The sequence below is a fragment of the Triticum aestivum genome, chromosome 1D (assembly GCF_018294505.1).
Source record: "Triticum aestivum cultivar Chinese Spring chromosome 1D, IWGSC CS RefSeq v2.1, whole genome shotgun sequence".
NCBI lineage: Eukaryota > Viridiplantae > Streptophyta > Magnoliopsida > Poales > Poaceae > Triticum > Triticum aestivum.
Genome location: NC_057796.1, coordinates 462,827,719 through 462,842,088, shown reverse-complemented (window position 1 = coordinate 462,842,088; position 14,370 = coordinate 462,827,719). Strand labels below are relative to the sequence as shown.

General features: G+C 46.9%; 1 protein-coding gene and 1 long non-coding RNA gene across 2 annotated transcripts; one reads left to right on the top strand and one right to left on the bottom strand.

Annotated features, from left to right (window-relative positions):
* Positions 1–1,106: 1,106 nt before the first annotated feature.
* LOC123182977 (uncharacterized) lies at positions 1,107–7,195 on the top strand. The gene is made up of 4 exons (XR_006492387.1): positions 1,107–1,267; positions 1,355–1,470; positions 6,582–6,709; positions 6,799–7,195. It is a non-coding gene; the product is annotated as an uncharacterized lncRNA (long non-coding RNA).
* On the bottom strand, positions 2,769–4,140 carry LOC123182976 (uncharacterized). Its single transcript, XM_044595694.1, has 4 exons — positions 3,861–4,140; positions 3,641–3,759; positions 2,957–3,538; positions 2,769–2,879 (listed from the first exon to the last, which is right to left on the bottom strand). Exons 1-3 carry the CDS (start codon positions 4,108–4,110, stop codon positions 3,044–3,046), a joined length of 864 nt encoding a protein of 287 aa, XP_044451629.1. The 5' UTR covers positions 4,111–4,140; the 3' UTR covers positions 2,769–2,879; positions 2,957–3,043.
* Positions 7,196–14,370: the final 7,175 nt, after the last annotated feature.

Genomic DNA, 14,370 nt, shown 5'->3' with positions numbered 1-14,370 from the left:
GATGTACAAAATAGTTTGCGATTCCAGAGTTGATTTGTGCATTGAAGTGTAATTCCAGCTGGAGTGACCATACACAGATGGAACACTGTAGTTAGGACCTCGAAACAATGGCCCAGCAAGTTCTCCCGATTTCAGCTTCTGTGGCATGAGTAAGCATCAACGGCATCCCATCGCCCAACAAGAATCACACAAGAGCAATCAATGGTGGCAGATTTTTGCATAATGTAACTTGAGTTAGGATGTTGTGACTGTTCGATTTATATATGTATTTTTCTATTTCTGCAACAAAGTTTATAAATAATGTAACATGAAATTACTTCCTTGAAACTCAGTTCTGAATAAACCAAGCATCTCGTACTGACATTTTATCTTGAGCATTTTGTATTTTCCTGGATCTGGTTAAATTATGTTTCACAAATAACACGCCAGAAAATCATGTGCTTGTCCTGGAATAACTCGCAGAATTTCTTTTGTGCTAAAGACACTACATGTTCGTATGGGCTCTTCTGTTCAGTGTTGCACACCTCAAGCGTTGTCATAAAGAAAGAAGCATTTTATTCAGTTTCTGAAAGATACTATGTACATATGTACACTCTGGAAACAACTTAAGTTTCTACTCTCTCCTTTCCTAAATACTATCGAAACCAGGGTCTTATATTTAGGAATGAAGGGAGTAGAAGTTAATATGCACATTTTTTATTATCTTGGCAAGTTTAGGTTTTTTTTTTCATACATTTAATTTTGCAAGTTGTGATCTTATTTTTTACATGGGGTTGTGACTATTTCCACAATTTTTAAACATCTCTATTTCCTTGCTTATATTTTTGTTCATTTTTTGATATGTTTCTTTTTAGGATAAATGATAAAAAAATCACACGATACACATGCATGCTTATTATATATATTTTTTTCTCTAAAGGGAAAATTATAAAGACAAGAAACATTTTTTCTCGATAGAAAAAAAAATAGTGTTTTGAAAAGAAAGGAAAAAGAATCCTCCGTCGTACAAAGATATGACACCGGCAGTCGTACGTTTTCTTTTGTTTTAGGATTATTATTAGGAAACCGATTGTGGTAGTAGTTCCGACATCGGAAAGGAAGTTGGGCTGGGCCTGCTCGCAAGATTATAACTTGGCGCACCGTCGCAGAGCGCAAGAAAGAAACTAGCCCCCAAATCCCCAGCCCACACCTCGCCGGCGGAGGCGGAAAGAAGGCAAACAAGGAACCCTAGCCGCCTGAGGAAGGAGCGCCCAGATCTATCCGCAAGGTACGCTCACCGAAATCCCTAGATTGGGGAGCCGAGCGGCGGCGGTGATTCGTGATGTGCTCGTCCTTATTGCCTAATTATTTGCAGACCGGCGAGGATCCATGGCAGCGGTTCGATGCCTGGCGAGGAGGCTCGGTAAAACGCTGGCGACGGTCGCGGAGGAGCGACGCGGCCAACTCGTGCCAAGAAGGTTCTTCAGCGAGGTATCTTTTCTCTCCCGACATCAAGGATGGCAACTATTAAGCTCCCTTTACATCTTCGCATATAGTGTAAAATTTTCTTAATTTATATTTGAAGACATCAACATTTACAATACTAAAATTATTATCCAATATGAAAAATAATGGCATAGTGATAATTTTATATTGATTTGGTATTGTGAATGTTGATATTTTTTCTACTCCCTTCAATCCATATCACTACATTTGTTTGAGCGATGAGTGATATGGATCGAAGGGAGTATGTTTGATTTCAAACAAATCTTATATGTGAAGTAAAAACAGACGGAAGGAGTACTTACTTAGCTAGAAACAAGAGCTAGATCAATTGGCATCATCATAACTGTTTAACCTGACTGGAACCGAGCATCATCATAATTGTTTAACCTGACCTGAACCGAGCATAGTGACTTTTTACTCATCCTTTTAGCAAACTGTTAATTGCAACACAAGAGGTTCGATGGTTGCTGTTTTGATATATTGAATCATCCCCTCTTCTGCTTGCTGCACTTCCTACTAGTCAATGCTTCATTTCCTAAGCACATGCACTGTAGAACTGATGGATTAGCGCAATTGCAGGATCTTGAATTCCTAGCAATGATCCATCCACGTTAACTGATTTCAAGTAGCTCATTTAACAGATCTCTTTATTAGCAACCAAATCAAGCATGCATTGCATATATGTATTATGTACTCTATTTTTGAGTCGCTGAGTCAAGCCAAGTCGCCGAGGCTGTGGCTAGTGGCTTGCTGGCTTGAGTCTGCGACTTGGCTTGATTAGTCGCCCCAAGTCGCCATGGCTTAGAATAGGATTTAGGGGTAGAATTAGGAGTGATATTACCTTGTAATCTTTTATAGTTGGCAATGGAAATCCCTTTCTGACCTTGTGCAAGCTCGTCTTTGTTGATTGCAGGTGCACCTTGCAGTATAAATGTAATAGCAAGCATGAGCATCAAGTTGTTTGCATCATGTAATAGGAAACTTGCACATTTGAGTTGAAATAAAGAGGAGAACTTACTTCTTGTGTGTCCATCTGTCTCAATTTGTTTTCCTTGATGATCCTTTTCTCTTTGCACCTGATCACCTGATTCAGATAAGGAAAACAGCAGCAGTTCTACATATAAATACCATCACAGATCACAGCAACAAGTATTACAACAGAAATTAAGCATTAGTTCATTACATTTAACTACGAACTACCAAGTTCTTAACTCTTAACAACCAGCCCCAAATCGACCCCAAACCCTATGTCCAAAATAAGGGGTAAGGCATACCAGCCCAACCCCCAAGCCCCCAACTCCATATGTCCAAAAAGAAGCCACACGGTCCACAGCAGCCCCAAATCCTATGTCCAAAATGAGGCACACCAGCCCCAAGAGCCCCCAACTCCATATGTCCCCAACTCCATATGTCCAAAATGGGGCACACCAGCCCCAAGAGCCCCCAACTCCATATGTCCCCAACTCCATATGTCCAAAATGAGGCACACCAGCCCCAAGAGCCCCCAACTCCATATGTCCAAAATGAAGCCACACCAGCCCAAGTTCCATCAATCGTCCTAGTAATCCAGATCATCATCAAAGCCAATGGAGCCTCTCTCTTCACCTCCACCTTCACCTTCACCTTGATTTCCCTCTTGATCATCTTCACTTGTTGAATAATCTTCAAGCTCAACCTCCTGATTTGCATCATCCTCCTCGTCCTCATCTTCTCCAACTTGGTGCACTCGAGATCGAGAATAGACATGAGTAACAGCAGCCTGGCTCCCACTCCCACGGCTTCTAAGGTTGCGCAATGGACCTTCAGATGCACCGACAGCTTCGTCAACTTGAGCCCAAGTGATATCAGCCCCTTCATAAACCGGCTGGGCATTATGGTCAACCCATTCATTGTCCCATTGTAAGTCTTCTAGGACTAATGGGTCAGACCTAGTCCCTTTGGAGCCTTCCTCACGAATCTTTTGGAACCTATCGGCATTCTTCCGGTTGTATTGAACATATGACAAATCATTAAGTCTTTGGAACTCCAACCTATTTCTCTTTTTGCTATGGATCTGAAAACAACATACAAGAAAACAATTAGAAAGGCTACCATAAGCACCCCACCAAAGAACTACAGAAGTACAATGAACATCAAGTTGGTACTTACTACTTACATTTTGAAAGCAAGACCAATTTCGTTCGCAACCGGAAGCTGAAGCACAAAGGCTAACTATGTGCTTTGCTAAATGTTGCAGCTCATAAGCAAGGCCACCATAAGCACCCCACCAAAGAACTGCATGAGTACAGATGAAGACAATGTTAGAATTCGTAATCCAAAAAAGATAGGTGCTGAAATTTATGAAAAAGTAGAAGGCTAGAGCTGAAGTAACTTACGAGGACTCTTTTTTGTTCGGTCATTGATTGCCAACTTAGAGCTGAAGCATTCACCTTCACCTCTTTCATAGTCATCAGCCAATCTACTTATCACGCTTGCTTTATCATCATCGGGCTCCATGTGCAATAGCACCTCATTGAACATATGCCTAAGCCTTTGACAATATCGTGCTTTCTCGGGCTTAGCTTTGAGACCATAGATCCTATTTGGGTTTAAGAATAGTGCAGCTCCATACAACTTCACCCCCATTTGAGATTCCCACTTGTCCTCTACTATTTTTATCACCTTCTTAACCAACGTTGGTTTGTCATCTATCGCAGCCTTGATTCTCTCCTTTGCATAATCCATTGCTGCCATAACCTCGGGCATCGCCGGCTTCTCATCGCCATCAACAATCCTTAGCACCCTTAGAAGAGGTAGAGAAACTTTCATGCAAGTCTCTACGGAGTTCCAAAAACTAATGGACAACACATCTTCTTGAACTTTTTGTCCCACCGGTGAGGTTGACAACTTCTTATTGCTATGCCAAACATCACCCACAAACAATTCTTTGAGAGCTTGCCTATGTTTGTGCAAGCTTTGCAAGTTGAGAAAATTTGTGGCAAAGCGAGTAGCTCCAGCCCTCACAAGATCACGGTTGCCGGTCTTCACTCTCATTTCATCTAAAACCTTTCCATGCCTGTAGATGAATGTAGACACCCTTTTTCCATTTGTAATACACTCGCTGAATTGCTTGATTTTGCAAATGGACTCCAACATAAGGTTCAAACAATGGGCTGCACAAGGGGTCCACCATAATGTAGGGATCCTCTCCGTTAAGAGTCTACCCGCTGCCTTGTAGTTACCACCATTATCCGTGCAAATCTGAACCACGTAGCCTCTTCCAATGTCGTTGATCCTTTTCTCCATCAAATCTGCCAACAATTCTTTGCTGGCTACTAGGGCTGATATGTCAACGCTATCAATGAAGAAAGTCCCGGCCGGACTATTGTCAAGGAAGTTGACCAAGTGCCTAGTCCTCCCATCGGTCCACCCATCGGACATTAGTGTGCAGCCATACTCTTGCCAAGCCAGCTCATGTTGCTCTCTCAATGCATGTGTCTTCTTCTTTGCTTTCACAAGAAGTGGAAGCCTAAGAGCATGAATAGTTGGGGGGATGTAGCCTGGACCATATTACCCGGTGGACTCCAATGCAATCTCAAAGGCTCTTGATCGGGTAACATTGAAGGGAATGGCATTAGCATAGAAAAATGCTGCCCAATGATCATCAACTCTATCCTTGTCCTCGGTGGTCCTTTTGAAGCAACCTGCGTTCAATGCGGCTTGAGAAGGATTCTTCGAGTGCCTTAGCTCAATGACTTCTTCCGGAGTCTTCCTAATCATCCCGGCAATTGTTCTTGAAGCCTTTTGTGTCGGTAATTCAGTTTGGACAGACTCGGCCTTCCTTTTTGCTGTTGTCCTACTACTAGTTTGAGTTGCTGTTGCATCCTCTTCTTCATCACCAGTTGCTGTATCTTCTTTATCAGACTCCCCTGGCATATTATGCTTCTTTGCGTAGGCCTTCATGAAATCCAGCATCTCCTTTGAAACAGCCTCTGGCACCTTCTTGCATTTTATAGAATTCTTCTTCCCTTTAGTACTAGCCCCAGCTAGGTGACGCTTGAACCTTGCTATTCCAGCATGCACATCTGTCCCGCAAAAAGTGCATCGTATCCTATCCCTCCTGTTCATATCATGCCAATACCCATACTTCCACCCAGGGTCTCCCGACTTTGCCTTCCGCTTAGGATCCTTGGATGGATCATACTGCTCAGGCTCAGGCCCATTGCCGCCGGCTGCACTATTGACAGTTTGGTCAGTCATCCTCTAGCTGCAGCCAAGGTGCCTGCAGAAAAAACAGAGCAGCACAAGTAGTAATTAGTAATTACTAATTAGAGCAGCAGAGCACATCAGTACATAGAGCAGCAGCAGCAGCAGAGCACGCAGAGCACGCAGCAGCAGAAGCAGAGCACACAGCAGCAGCAGAGCACGCAGCAGCAGAAGCAGAGCACACAGCAGCAGCAGCAGCAGAGCACTCAGCAGCCGAAGCAGAGCACACAGCAGCAGAAGCAGAGCAAAGAGAGGCAGAGGGGGCGACGAGCCATACCTGCAGTCTTTGCTGGCGCAGGCGCAGGAGAAGATGGAGGCGGAGGCGGAGGAGGCTAGTGGGGGCAGGTCACCGGCGGAGGAAGCTCTTGGGGGCGCGCGTCACCGGCGGATCTGGAGGGGCACGTCGCCGGCGGCCGCCGATCTGGAGTCCTAGGTCAGGAGACCCGCGCGGTTTCCCTCCATTTCCCTCTCTTCCTCTGTAGTTCCCGCGTGGCTCTCTATTTATCCCCCCCCCCCCCCCCCCAAATATCTCGGCAGGTGGGCCGATCTGGAGCAAGCCACGCGACTGGCGGCTACTAGCCGCCGACTAATCGCGTCAAGTCGCGGGCGAGCCAGCGAGTCGCGCGATTCGCTTCCTGAGTCAAGTCGCCTGCGCGAGCCAGCCACGCTGCGACGACTCGGCGATTAGTCGGCGACTCAAAAACATTGATTATGTATATATATTGAACCTCACCTAATTGACAGTTAGTATAGTATCCTTCTTAATTATTTAACAGTTGTAATCAATGCTTATTTAATACTCAATGATATGAAGGAAGCACACTGATCATTATTTGTGTGTATCAATCCAGCATGCTCATGAGATGAAGCAGAAGATGAGGAAGCAGAAGGTGGAGGAGCTGTATGATGCCTTATACAAGCGGGGGAAGATTCCCACCACTAGTCCCTCTGTACAAGCCAGTCAAGAACCCGACCGTCTGTAGGATACAAAACTACATCTATTTCTTCCTTAAGTTTCTGTTTGTTTGACAGGTTGGTATATATGATCTTACCTCTTTCTACATGCAGGCGTACTCGGCGTTATGCAATGAGGATTCGGGGTGTGTTTGACTTAGCTGCCAAGATGACGTTAGGCTTTATGCTGGTTGCTTATGCGGTTAGTCCCAAACTGCCCAGAGAAGAGGACACCACCAATAATTGCCCACAATGCGGCTTGAGAACATCAACGACCAGAGAAGGCACCACCAATAATTGAGAACCAAAGATGATGCTATCTTTAATTTGTGATATTGTGTGACATGGTATCATGTAATTATATCTCTTGTCTATTAACTAATTGAGTAGAATATACAGTACTCGAACAAATTGTGCAAGGAATCAGGTCTCTTCTACATTGTATCATGTAATTATATCTCTTATCTATTAACTAATTGAGTAGAATACAGTACTCGAACAAATTGTGCAAGGAATTGGGTCTCTGCTATTTAACATCTACCGCAATTGTGTAAGGTTGAATTTTGACGTCACTCTTCTATTATCTAAAACATGTCCATGTAGGACCACCTACAAATTCTCCAGGAAGCGGAGGAGAATTCTTCATCTCCACAAATTATTCATCTCTACCTATAATATACTAGTCTGAACCAAAATATAAGACATTTTTTTAGTTTAGTTTGAACTATAAAAACGTCTTATATTTATGTCTTATATTTTGATATTGATGCAGTAGTTCGTCCATCTCTTCGGTGGGTTATGACTGTACCACGTTCACCGCCTTCGTGGTATTATTTTTACTAAATGACCATTGAAGGTCCTCCACTGACCCCCAAAAAACTTATTTCGTTGCATTGGTTATGTCGTGCGCCTTCATGGTTATGTCGTGCGCCTGGAGAAGCAGAGTAACCTCGGTGGTTTGGTATGACTGTTGATTGGCGTGACTGACTTTAGCATTGCGTTGTTCGTGCCGTTCAGAGCTTCTGAAGAACTGAAGAAGTTGCAAAACAAGTGAAGCCTAATTAGGTATACATTCAGCACATAAGTTAGCAATTTACCAATGTTGCTTTTGTTGCTTAGGTATGCTGTGAACTTGGGTTTGTAGCTTTGATATGCAGGGAACAAAGTTATCAATGTTGATTTTGTTGCTTTGGTATTCAGTTAAATTTGAACACTGATACAAATTAGTTAATCGACATCTTTTTGCTCATGATTTATCTCCCGACTTCAAGGACGTAGCCAGCGATAATCGAATCCTGTATAATGGAAACAGCAGCATGCATGTGACCATTCTATTAGTTACACCCTCTGTTCAGAGTTCAGACACATGGCCATACTTGTTATAAGAGAAAAATTACATGCTTATCATGGCCATACTTGTTTCGTTTTCGGCTAATAGGACAGTGTTTAGGAACAGAGCTAGTACTCCCTTCGTCCGGAAATACTTGTCATCAAAATGGATAAAAAAAGATGTATCTAGACGTATTTTAGTTCTAGATACATCACTTTTTATTCATTTTGATGGCAAGTATTTTCGAACGGAGGGAGTACTACACTAGGGACGAGCAAATTACTTGCTTATCATGGCCATACTTGCTTAACCTGACCTGAACCTGTACACCCTGACGTTCTTTTTCGACAAGGGGAATATATTAATATCGCGAAGATACCAATTATACCCGGCCTTTGTACCAACAAGATGTCCAAAGACATCAGGGATACACACAGCCAAAAAAGAAAATAAAGAGAACTGAAGAAAAAAGACCCTGCCATGGTGATCAATCACTAGCAACAACAACACTCTAACCACCACCGGAAACAACACTCGGATTACAAAAGAGGTTCTCCAAAAGCAACGCCTTCAAGAAAGAAACAATGCACAAGCGTTGTCGTTACCCGATCGAAGATCTTGAGTTTTCACCCTGGACAAAGTCTGAATTCACACAAAAACAATGCCTTCAACAAGGTCATTGCCAGGACAACCAGTAAAGACTAGACCTTGGGTTTTCACCCTGGGAATCGAAACTCGGTACTCGAGGAGCACCACCAAATTTGCAATCCTCCAGTGTTGCTGCCCTCGCTTGCCGGCTGTTGCAAGTCACCAAACACCTAGCACACAATTTTCAACGCATCCAATAAACCGTTCCGTCAACGCTTCAACACCTCCAATCGCAGCCGCTATGACTTCCTTCGCGGAATAGCTTCACACACGATGATTTCTGGACGACATGTGCACGATAGTAGGATCTCACGGTCCTTATTTAGAGAGGAATTTAATCGAACGCTGATAAGCTAGTGTCGTGCATGCATCGGCTGGGAAATCGTCGGCTGCATAACACTGCTCCTTTCTTCGCCTCTATCATTGCCTTGGGAATCTTGATTTAGACATGTCCCATGACTAAATAATAAAGTAAAGTTTCATGCCGCACCCCTTGAAGCCATGATGGCTGATAATGTGAGTGCGTGCGACTGGAATCTTCTGATCTAGACATCCAGGGACGCCAATCCCTATAGATCTCCAATGAGGAAGACCGGAGAAATCAAGTCGCTTCGACGTGCAGCCATCCCGTGGCGGCATCACACCCGAGACCAGTTTGTACGTCGATCGGGCGGCACCGAACCACGGGAGAGGGTCACCAACAGCACACCCAGTGCCCGATGTCAGCACAGGGGCGTGGTGCGCCGGCAGGCTAGCCGGCCGCCGGCCGCTGATCTTCTCCATGCAGGCACTGAGTGCATGTGCATGGCCCTGATGGTGAAGCGACATACATCCAGCCCAGCAATATACATGCGTTGCATGCTTGGCATGCATGAGGCGTGGACGAACGCATCTTGCCGCGCATCTTGTACGACGCAGCCACGATCCGCGAAGATGCAGATCTAAAGGCCGGCGGCGTGCCAGATCGTGAGGCTACTGGCGACCAGATCGCGATGCCGCCGACGTAGAACGGCCGCAGCCAGATCGGTAGGCCGGGATGCAGGACGACAGATGATCAGATCGGAAGAAATCTTGAAAGGGTTGAGTTGAAGACCGAAAGGCCAGAGAAAGAAAAATACGAGTGGACAAGCCCCGCCGCCGCCGTCCGCCGTGGGACGGCCTCCTCCGGCGGCGGCGTGGTGAACGGGGAGGCGGGGAAGGGCCTTCGAAGGTCCCGGCGGCGGCGCCTCCGGAGTCGCCCTAAGCGACCCGGGAGGCAGTTCCGTGTTTTTTTTTCCGAGCCAACAGGGCTGCATTCAAATCATATCGTTAATCAACCTTGTATTTTTCCTGGTCCATCTGAGAATGATGGCTTTTAGCTCGTCCCTATGATGCATTTTGTATATGTCGAACCTTACTTAGTCGACAGACGCAGGACTGTGTTCTTCTTAATTACACTATTTGTCTATCACAACCAGCGCTTGGTTGTATGTCGAACCTCACTTACGGGACAGTATTCTTCTTAATTACTCCTATTTACCATTCTCAGCCAGCGTTTACCTAATCTGATGATACGATACATTATCATCTGTGTTCCAGCATGCGTACGAGATCCAGCAGAAGAAGGAGGCGCTGTATGATGCGGTGGCTGAGGCGGAGCAGATGAAGCTGGAGCTGCGTGATGCCTTATCTAAGGCGGGGGAGAGTACTGACCTGCTCTTTCCTGCAGGAGCCATCATTCCAGAACCCACTCCAGAACTAACTGGCGCTCAGTACGATACAAATTTACTTGGTTCATTTCTTACTCATATTTTGATAAAATCTCTCATTTGACCTCTCTCTCTACTTGCAGGCGCCGGCTGCAATACACAAAGAGGATTCGGGAGGTGCTAGATGCGGCCGCCAAGCTCACATTCTACGCTTTCCTTACTACTGCTGTTGTTGGTATCGGCCGCAACAGGGGGGTTGCCCGCGCCCGCGCCCAGGTCCCTGCCACGGAGGAAAGCAAGTGAAGACAAGATCGAAAAATGACAACCAAAGATGGCCCCGGCTTGTTTCAACTTAGTTATGACCTGCAGTTTGGCTAGCTAGCACTAAGTTATCTTTGCGATAGTGTGACATGGTATCTCTCTATCTACCCCAGCAGATTGGGTTCATGAAACCGTAGCGTGAGCACTTTGATGTGAACATGACACCGCTGGGTCACTGGCAAAGCATTGTTGCTGTCACTCCTTATTCTGTCATCAAGGGCAGGGTCGTCTTGATCTATTCATTATGGTCTTGATCTATTCTTTATGGGTGTTTTTTGATCAGCATGATGTTATTCATGAATGTGGATGTTAGAGTACGTAATGGGTCTGGGCTGGCGATATAGCCCCGTTAGTCTGAGGGTTAATTAAAGATAAGGGTCGCTTGCTTACGGGTCAAGTAAGCCTTGCTTGGGAGTCAAGTAAACCTCTCTATATAAAGAGAGGAGATGTATCAATCTAATCAAGTAAGAATTAAGAAGGAAATCCCTTCCCTCTTGCCCGGCCGTGGGCAAAAAGGCCCCTGGCCGGCACTCTCGCGCCCTCCTTCTAGCAGCGCCATAACAATTTGGTATTAGCTAGCTTCGGTTCGATCATGTCTTCCCTGCCGCCAACCCCGCCGCTTCCGCTGCCGGCCGCCACCATCGTGCCGCTGGCCCTCTCCACCGCGCCGCTGCCCTTCCCATCCGCGCCGCTGCTCTCCACCTCCGGCGCCGCCACCGCCCAGATGCCGGCGCCATCCGCCGCGCCGCTGCCCTTCCCATCCGCGTCGCTGCTCTCCACCTCCGGCGCCGCCACCGCCCAGATGCCGGCGACATCCGCCGCGCCACTGCCCTTCCCATCCGCTCCGCTGCTCCCACCTCCGGCGCCGCCACCGCCCAGATGCCGGCGCCATCCGCCGCGCCGCCAGCAGCCGCCTACACCCCGGAGGAGGTCACCGGGGTCCTCAACGACCTCGTCATCGCCGTCCAGGGGATCCGACTGTACCTGGCCAGCCCCTATGGGCCGCCGCCACCCCTGCCGCCGGCCACCGCCACCGGGCCAGCAGCCCTGCCGTGGTACTCGCCGCACGCAGCGGCCTCCGCGGCGTTCGCTGGGCCGTTGCAGCCTCAGCTGCAGCTGCAGCCACCGCCCACCACCACCCCGCAGTGGTCGCCATGGCCGGCGCCGGCTCTCGCCACGCCTCCCGCGCCCACCGCCCCCATCCAGCAACCACCGTGGTTGGCGTGGCCTCTGCAGCAGCTGCTGCAGCTGCCATCCACCGCCACCACCGCCTCGCCCTGGCTACAGTGGCAACCCCCGCTCCAGGTAGCCTCCGCCGCGCCCAGCGCTCTGCCGCAGCAGCCGCTGCCTGGTGCAACACCGCAGCAGCCGCTGCAGCTACCGCAGCCGCCGCCGATCAGCTTCGGCCCCGCATCGACCGCGCCGGCGGGAGTCCCGATCCACCAGATCAAGTTCCTTCCGTCGCCATCACCGCTTTCCGAGGGCGTCCCCATCCAGCAGATTAAGTTCCCGCCGTCGCCGTCACCGCTTCCGGCTTGGCTCACTACCCGCCACGTGTCGGCGGCGGTGAGGCTGCAGGCTGCTGCGCGCGGCCTCCTAGCGCGTCGGCGTGTGCGGGAGATGCATGGTCTGCAGCTGTCGCTCCTCCCAGTTGCGCTTCGTTGCGCAAAGGACCTCGATCTCGTCCGCTGCGTCGGGGATCTTGGGTATGCTGTTTTCCCCACGGACAGCGATCTCAAAGTCTGCGACATCGGTGGTTGGGGGGCGCACCCCTCCTCGCCATTCTCCATCGACAGCCCTCCACTCTTCTCTATGCGGTGCAGACCAATAGCCGTCCAGCGGGGAGAAGGCATGGTGTCAACGACAAGAGCGCACCTCGTAGCACCACTGCATTCCGCCGCCAGCCGCCGCGAGGGCGCCCCTGCTGGTCGCTCTTGCGACCACTTCCAGGTGGTCATACACATGCACCCCTTTTGTCCAGATGGTGTCCATGGGATCCAGGTGGCTGTACACGTGCACGTCCGACGTGCAGATGGTGTCCACTTTATGTTCAGGGGGTCCAAAATAAAGCGTCCCAGTTCATTTCAGGTTGAGAGTAATAAACCAAGCCGAGATGTAAAAGGCTTATTTTTAGGTGTTAGGTTTATGTTGTGTCGAGTCATGGTTATAAGTTGGTTAGGCTGCAGCTCGAGGACAAGCTGTATGTCCAGGTGGGGTGTAGTGTTAGAGTACGTAATGGGCCTGGGCTGGCGGTATAGCCCGTTAGTCTTAGGGTTAATTAAAGATAAGGGTCGCGTGCTTAGGGGTCAAATGAGCCTTGCTTGGGAGTCAAGTAAACCTCTCTATATAAAGAAAGGAGATGTATCAATCTAATCAAGCAAGAATTAAGAAGGAAATCCCTTCCCTCTTGCCCGGCCGTGAGCAAAAAGGCCCCCGGCCGGTACTCTCGCGTCCTCCTTCTAGCAGCACCATAACAGTGGATAAACTGATCTAAAGAAGTGCAGATCTCTTAGTCATTGCCTGCCATCCAACCTTCCTAACAAAGGCTGATGAAACAAAAATTGAGATCACCATCTTAAGGCATCTGCAAGTTTGTCCTGTATCTTTTGATCTTCTTCTTCTCTTCCCGCTCAAGAGATCACACGGTCTGATTTAAAATGGATCCCTTCTCATCCACGTTGCCGGCGCTTCTCAGCAGTGAATATTAAAAAAAATAGAAAGGACGAGTGTAAGTGTTCTTGAAAAGCTACCATTGATTTTAGTCATTCACTGAACTCATATGCTAGTGAATATAAGAAAAACAGGGAATTTGTAAATTCAATTATTTTTATTTTTCTTCTCTGTTTTTGTATTTTTAGTTTTTAGAATATTTATATTTCCTAATAGTTTTCTTATTTTACGAGTAATTCTTCATTCAATACAGTTGGATTCTATATAATTTTGTAGATTCCCAATATATTTTCAGGGCAAAATCCGCTTCTACTTTTTTTCTACCTTTTTCCCAATTATTCTTGAATTTGAGTTGAGTTCTTTTGCTGGTGAAAGGACATCCAAGTCTTCACTCTGGATGCTTAGTCTCGAGAGATATGAAAAGTATTGAGGTCAGACACAATCCCAAGCAAAAAGATATAAGGAAATGTTTCGAGGCTTTTGTTGGAGTTGATGGTTGTGGGTCACAATCCTTTGGCCCCATTACTAATCCACCATAAGACATTGTATTATGGTTGAGACACTTATTTTAAGATGAAGAGAGTATAAAATACCGAGACAAACCTCTCATCAGTGGTAGTATTTTCTTCAAACGGATTAGCATATCAGGTAAAGTGCACAAGCTTTGAAAGTTGTGCTCGCTGAAACACGGGCTCCAAACTTTATAAGTCTCCGTGCATGCTTGAATAGGCTCCAGCTAATCTGATTCCAGGACTAGATTTTCTATAAACTTCAGAGGAAGTACATGGAGAAACTCATGGGCATATGAACCCACTTCAAAAAACTGTTTCTAAATGCCAAAAAAATCCAAAAAAGGTTCCACGCATACACCTCACATTCTATGTGTGCACAGAAAGTTTTGCAGAAAAACTAACTTTTATTTGCCATCTGCAAAAAAGACACAAAAATGTGCCGTGGAACGCCATTTAGAAACACTGGAATTTGTCTTTTTCACGGAGGTAAAATAAAAAAGAGATTCTTTTCACAAAA

Excerpts from the sequence above, each read along its gene's own strand:
- LOC123182976 (XM_044595694.1), bottom strand. The coding sequence starts at position 4,110 with ATGGGGGTGAAGTTGTATGGAGCTGCACTATTCTTAAACCCAAATAGG. Across the intron at positions 3,760-3,860 it reads CCGAACAAAAAAGAGTCCTC|TTCTTTGGTGGGGTGCTTAT; the intron begins GTAAGTTACTTC and ends GTACTCATGCAG. Across the intron at positions 3,539-3,640 it reads ATTGGTCTTGCTTTCAAAAT|ATCCATAGCAAAAAGAGAAA; the intron begins GTAAGTAGTAAG and ends TGTTGTTTTCAG.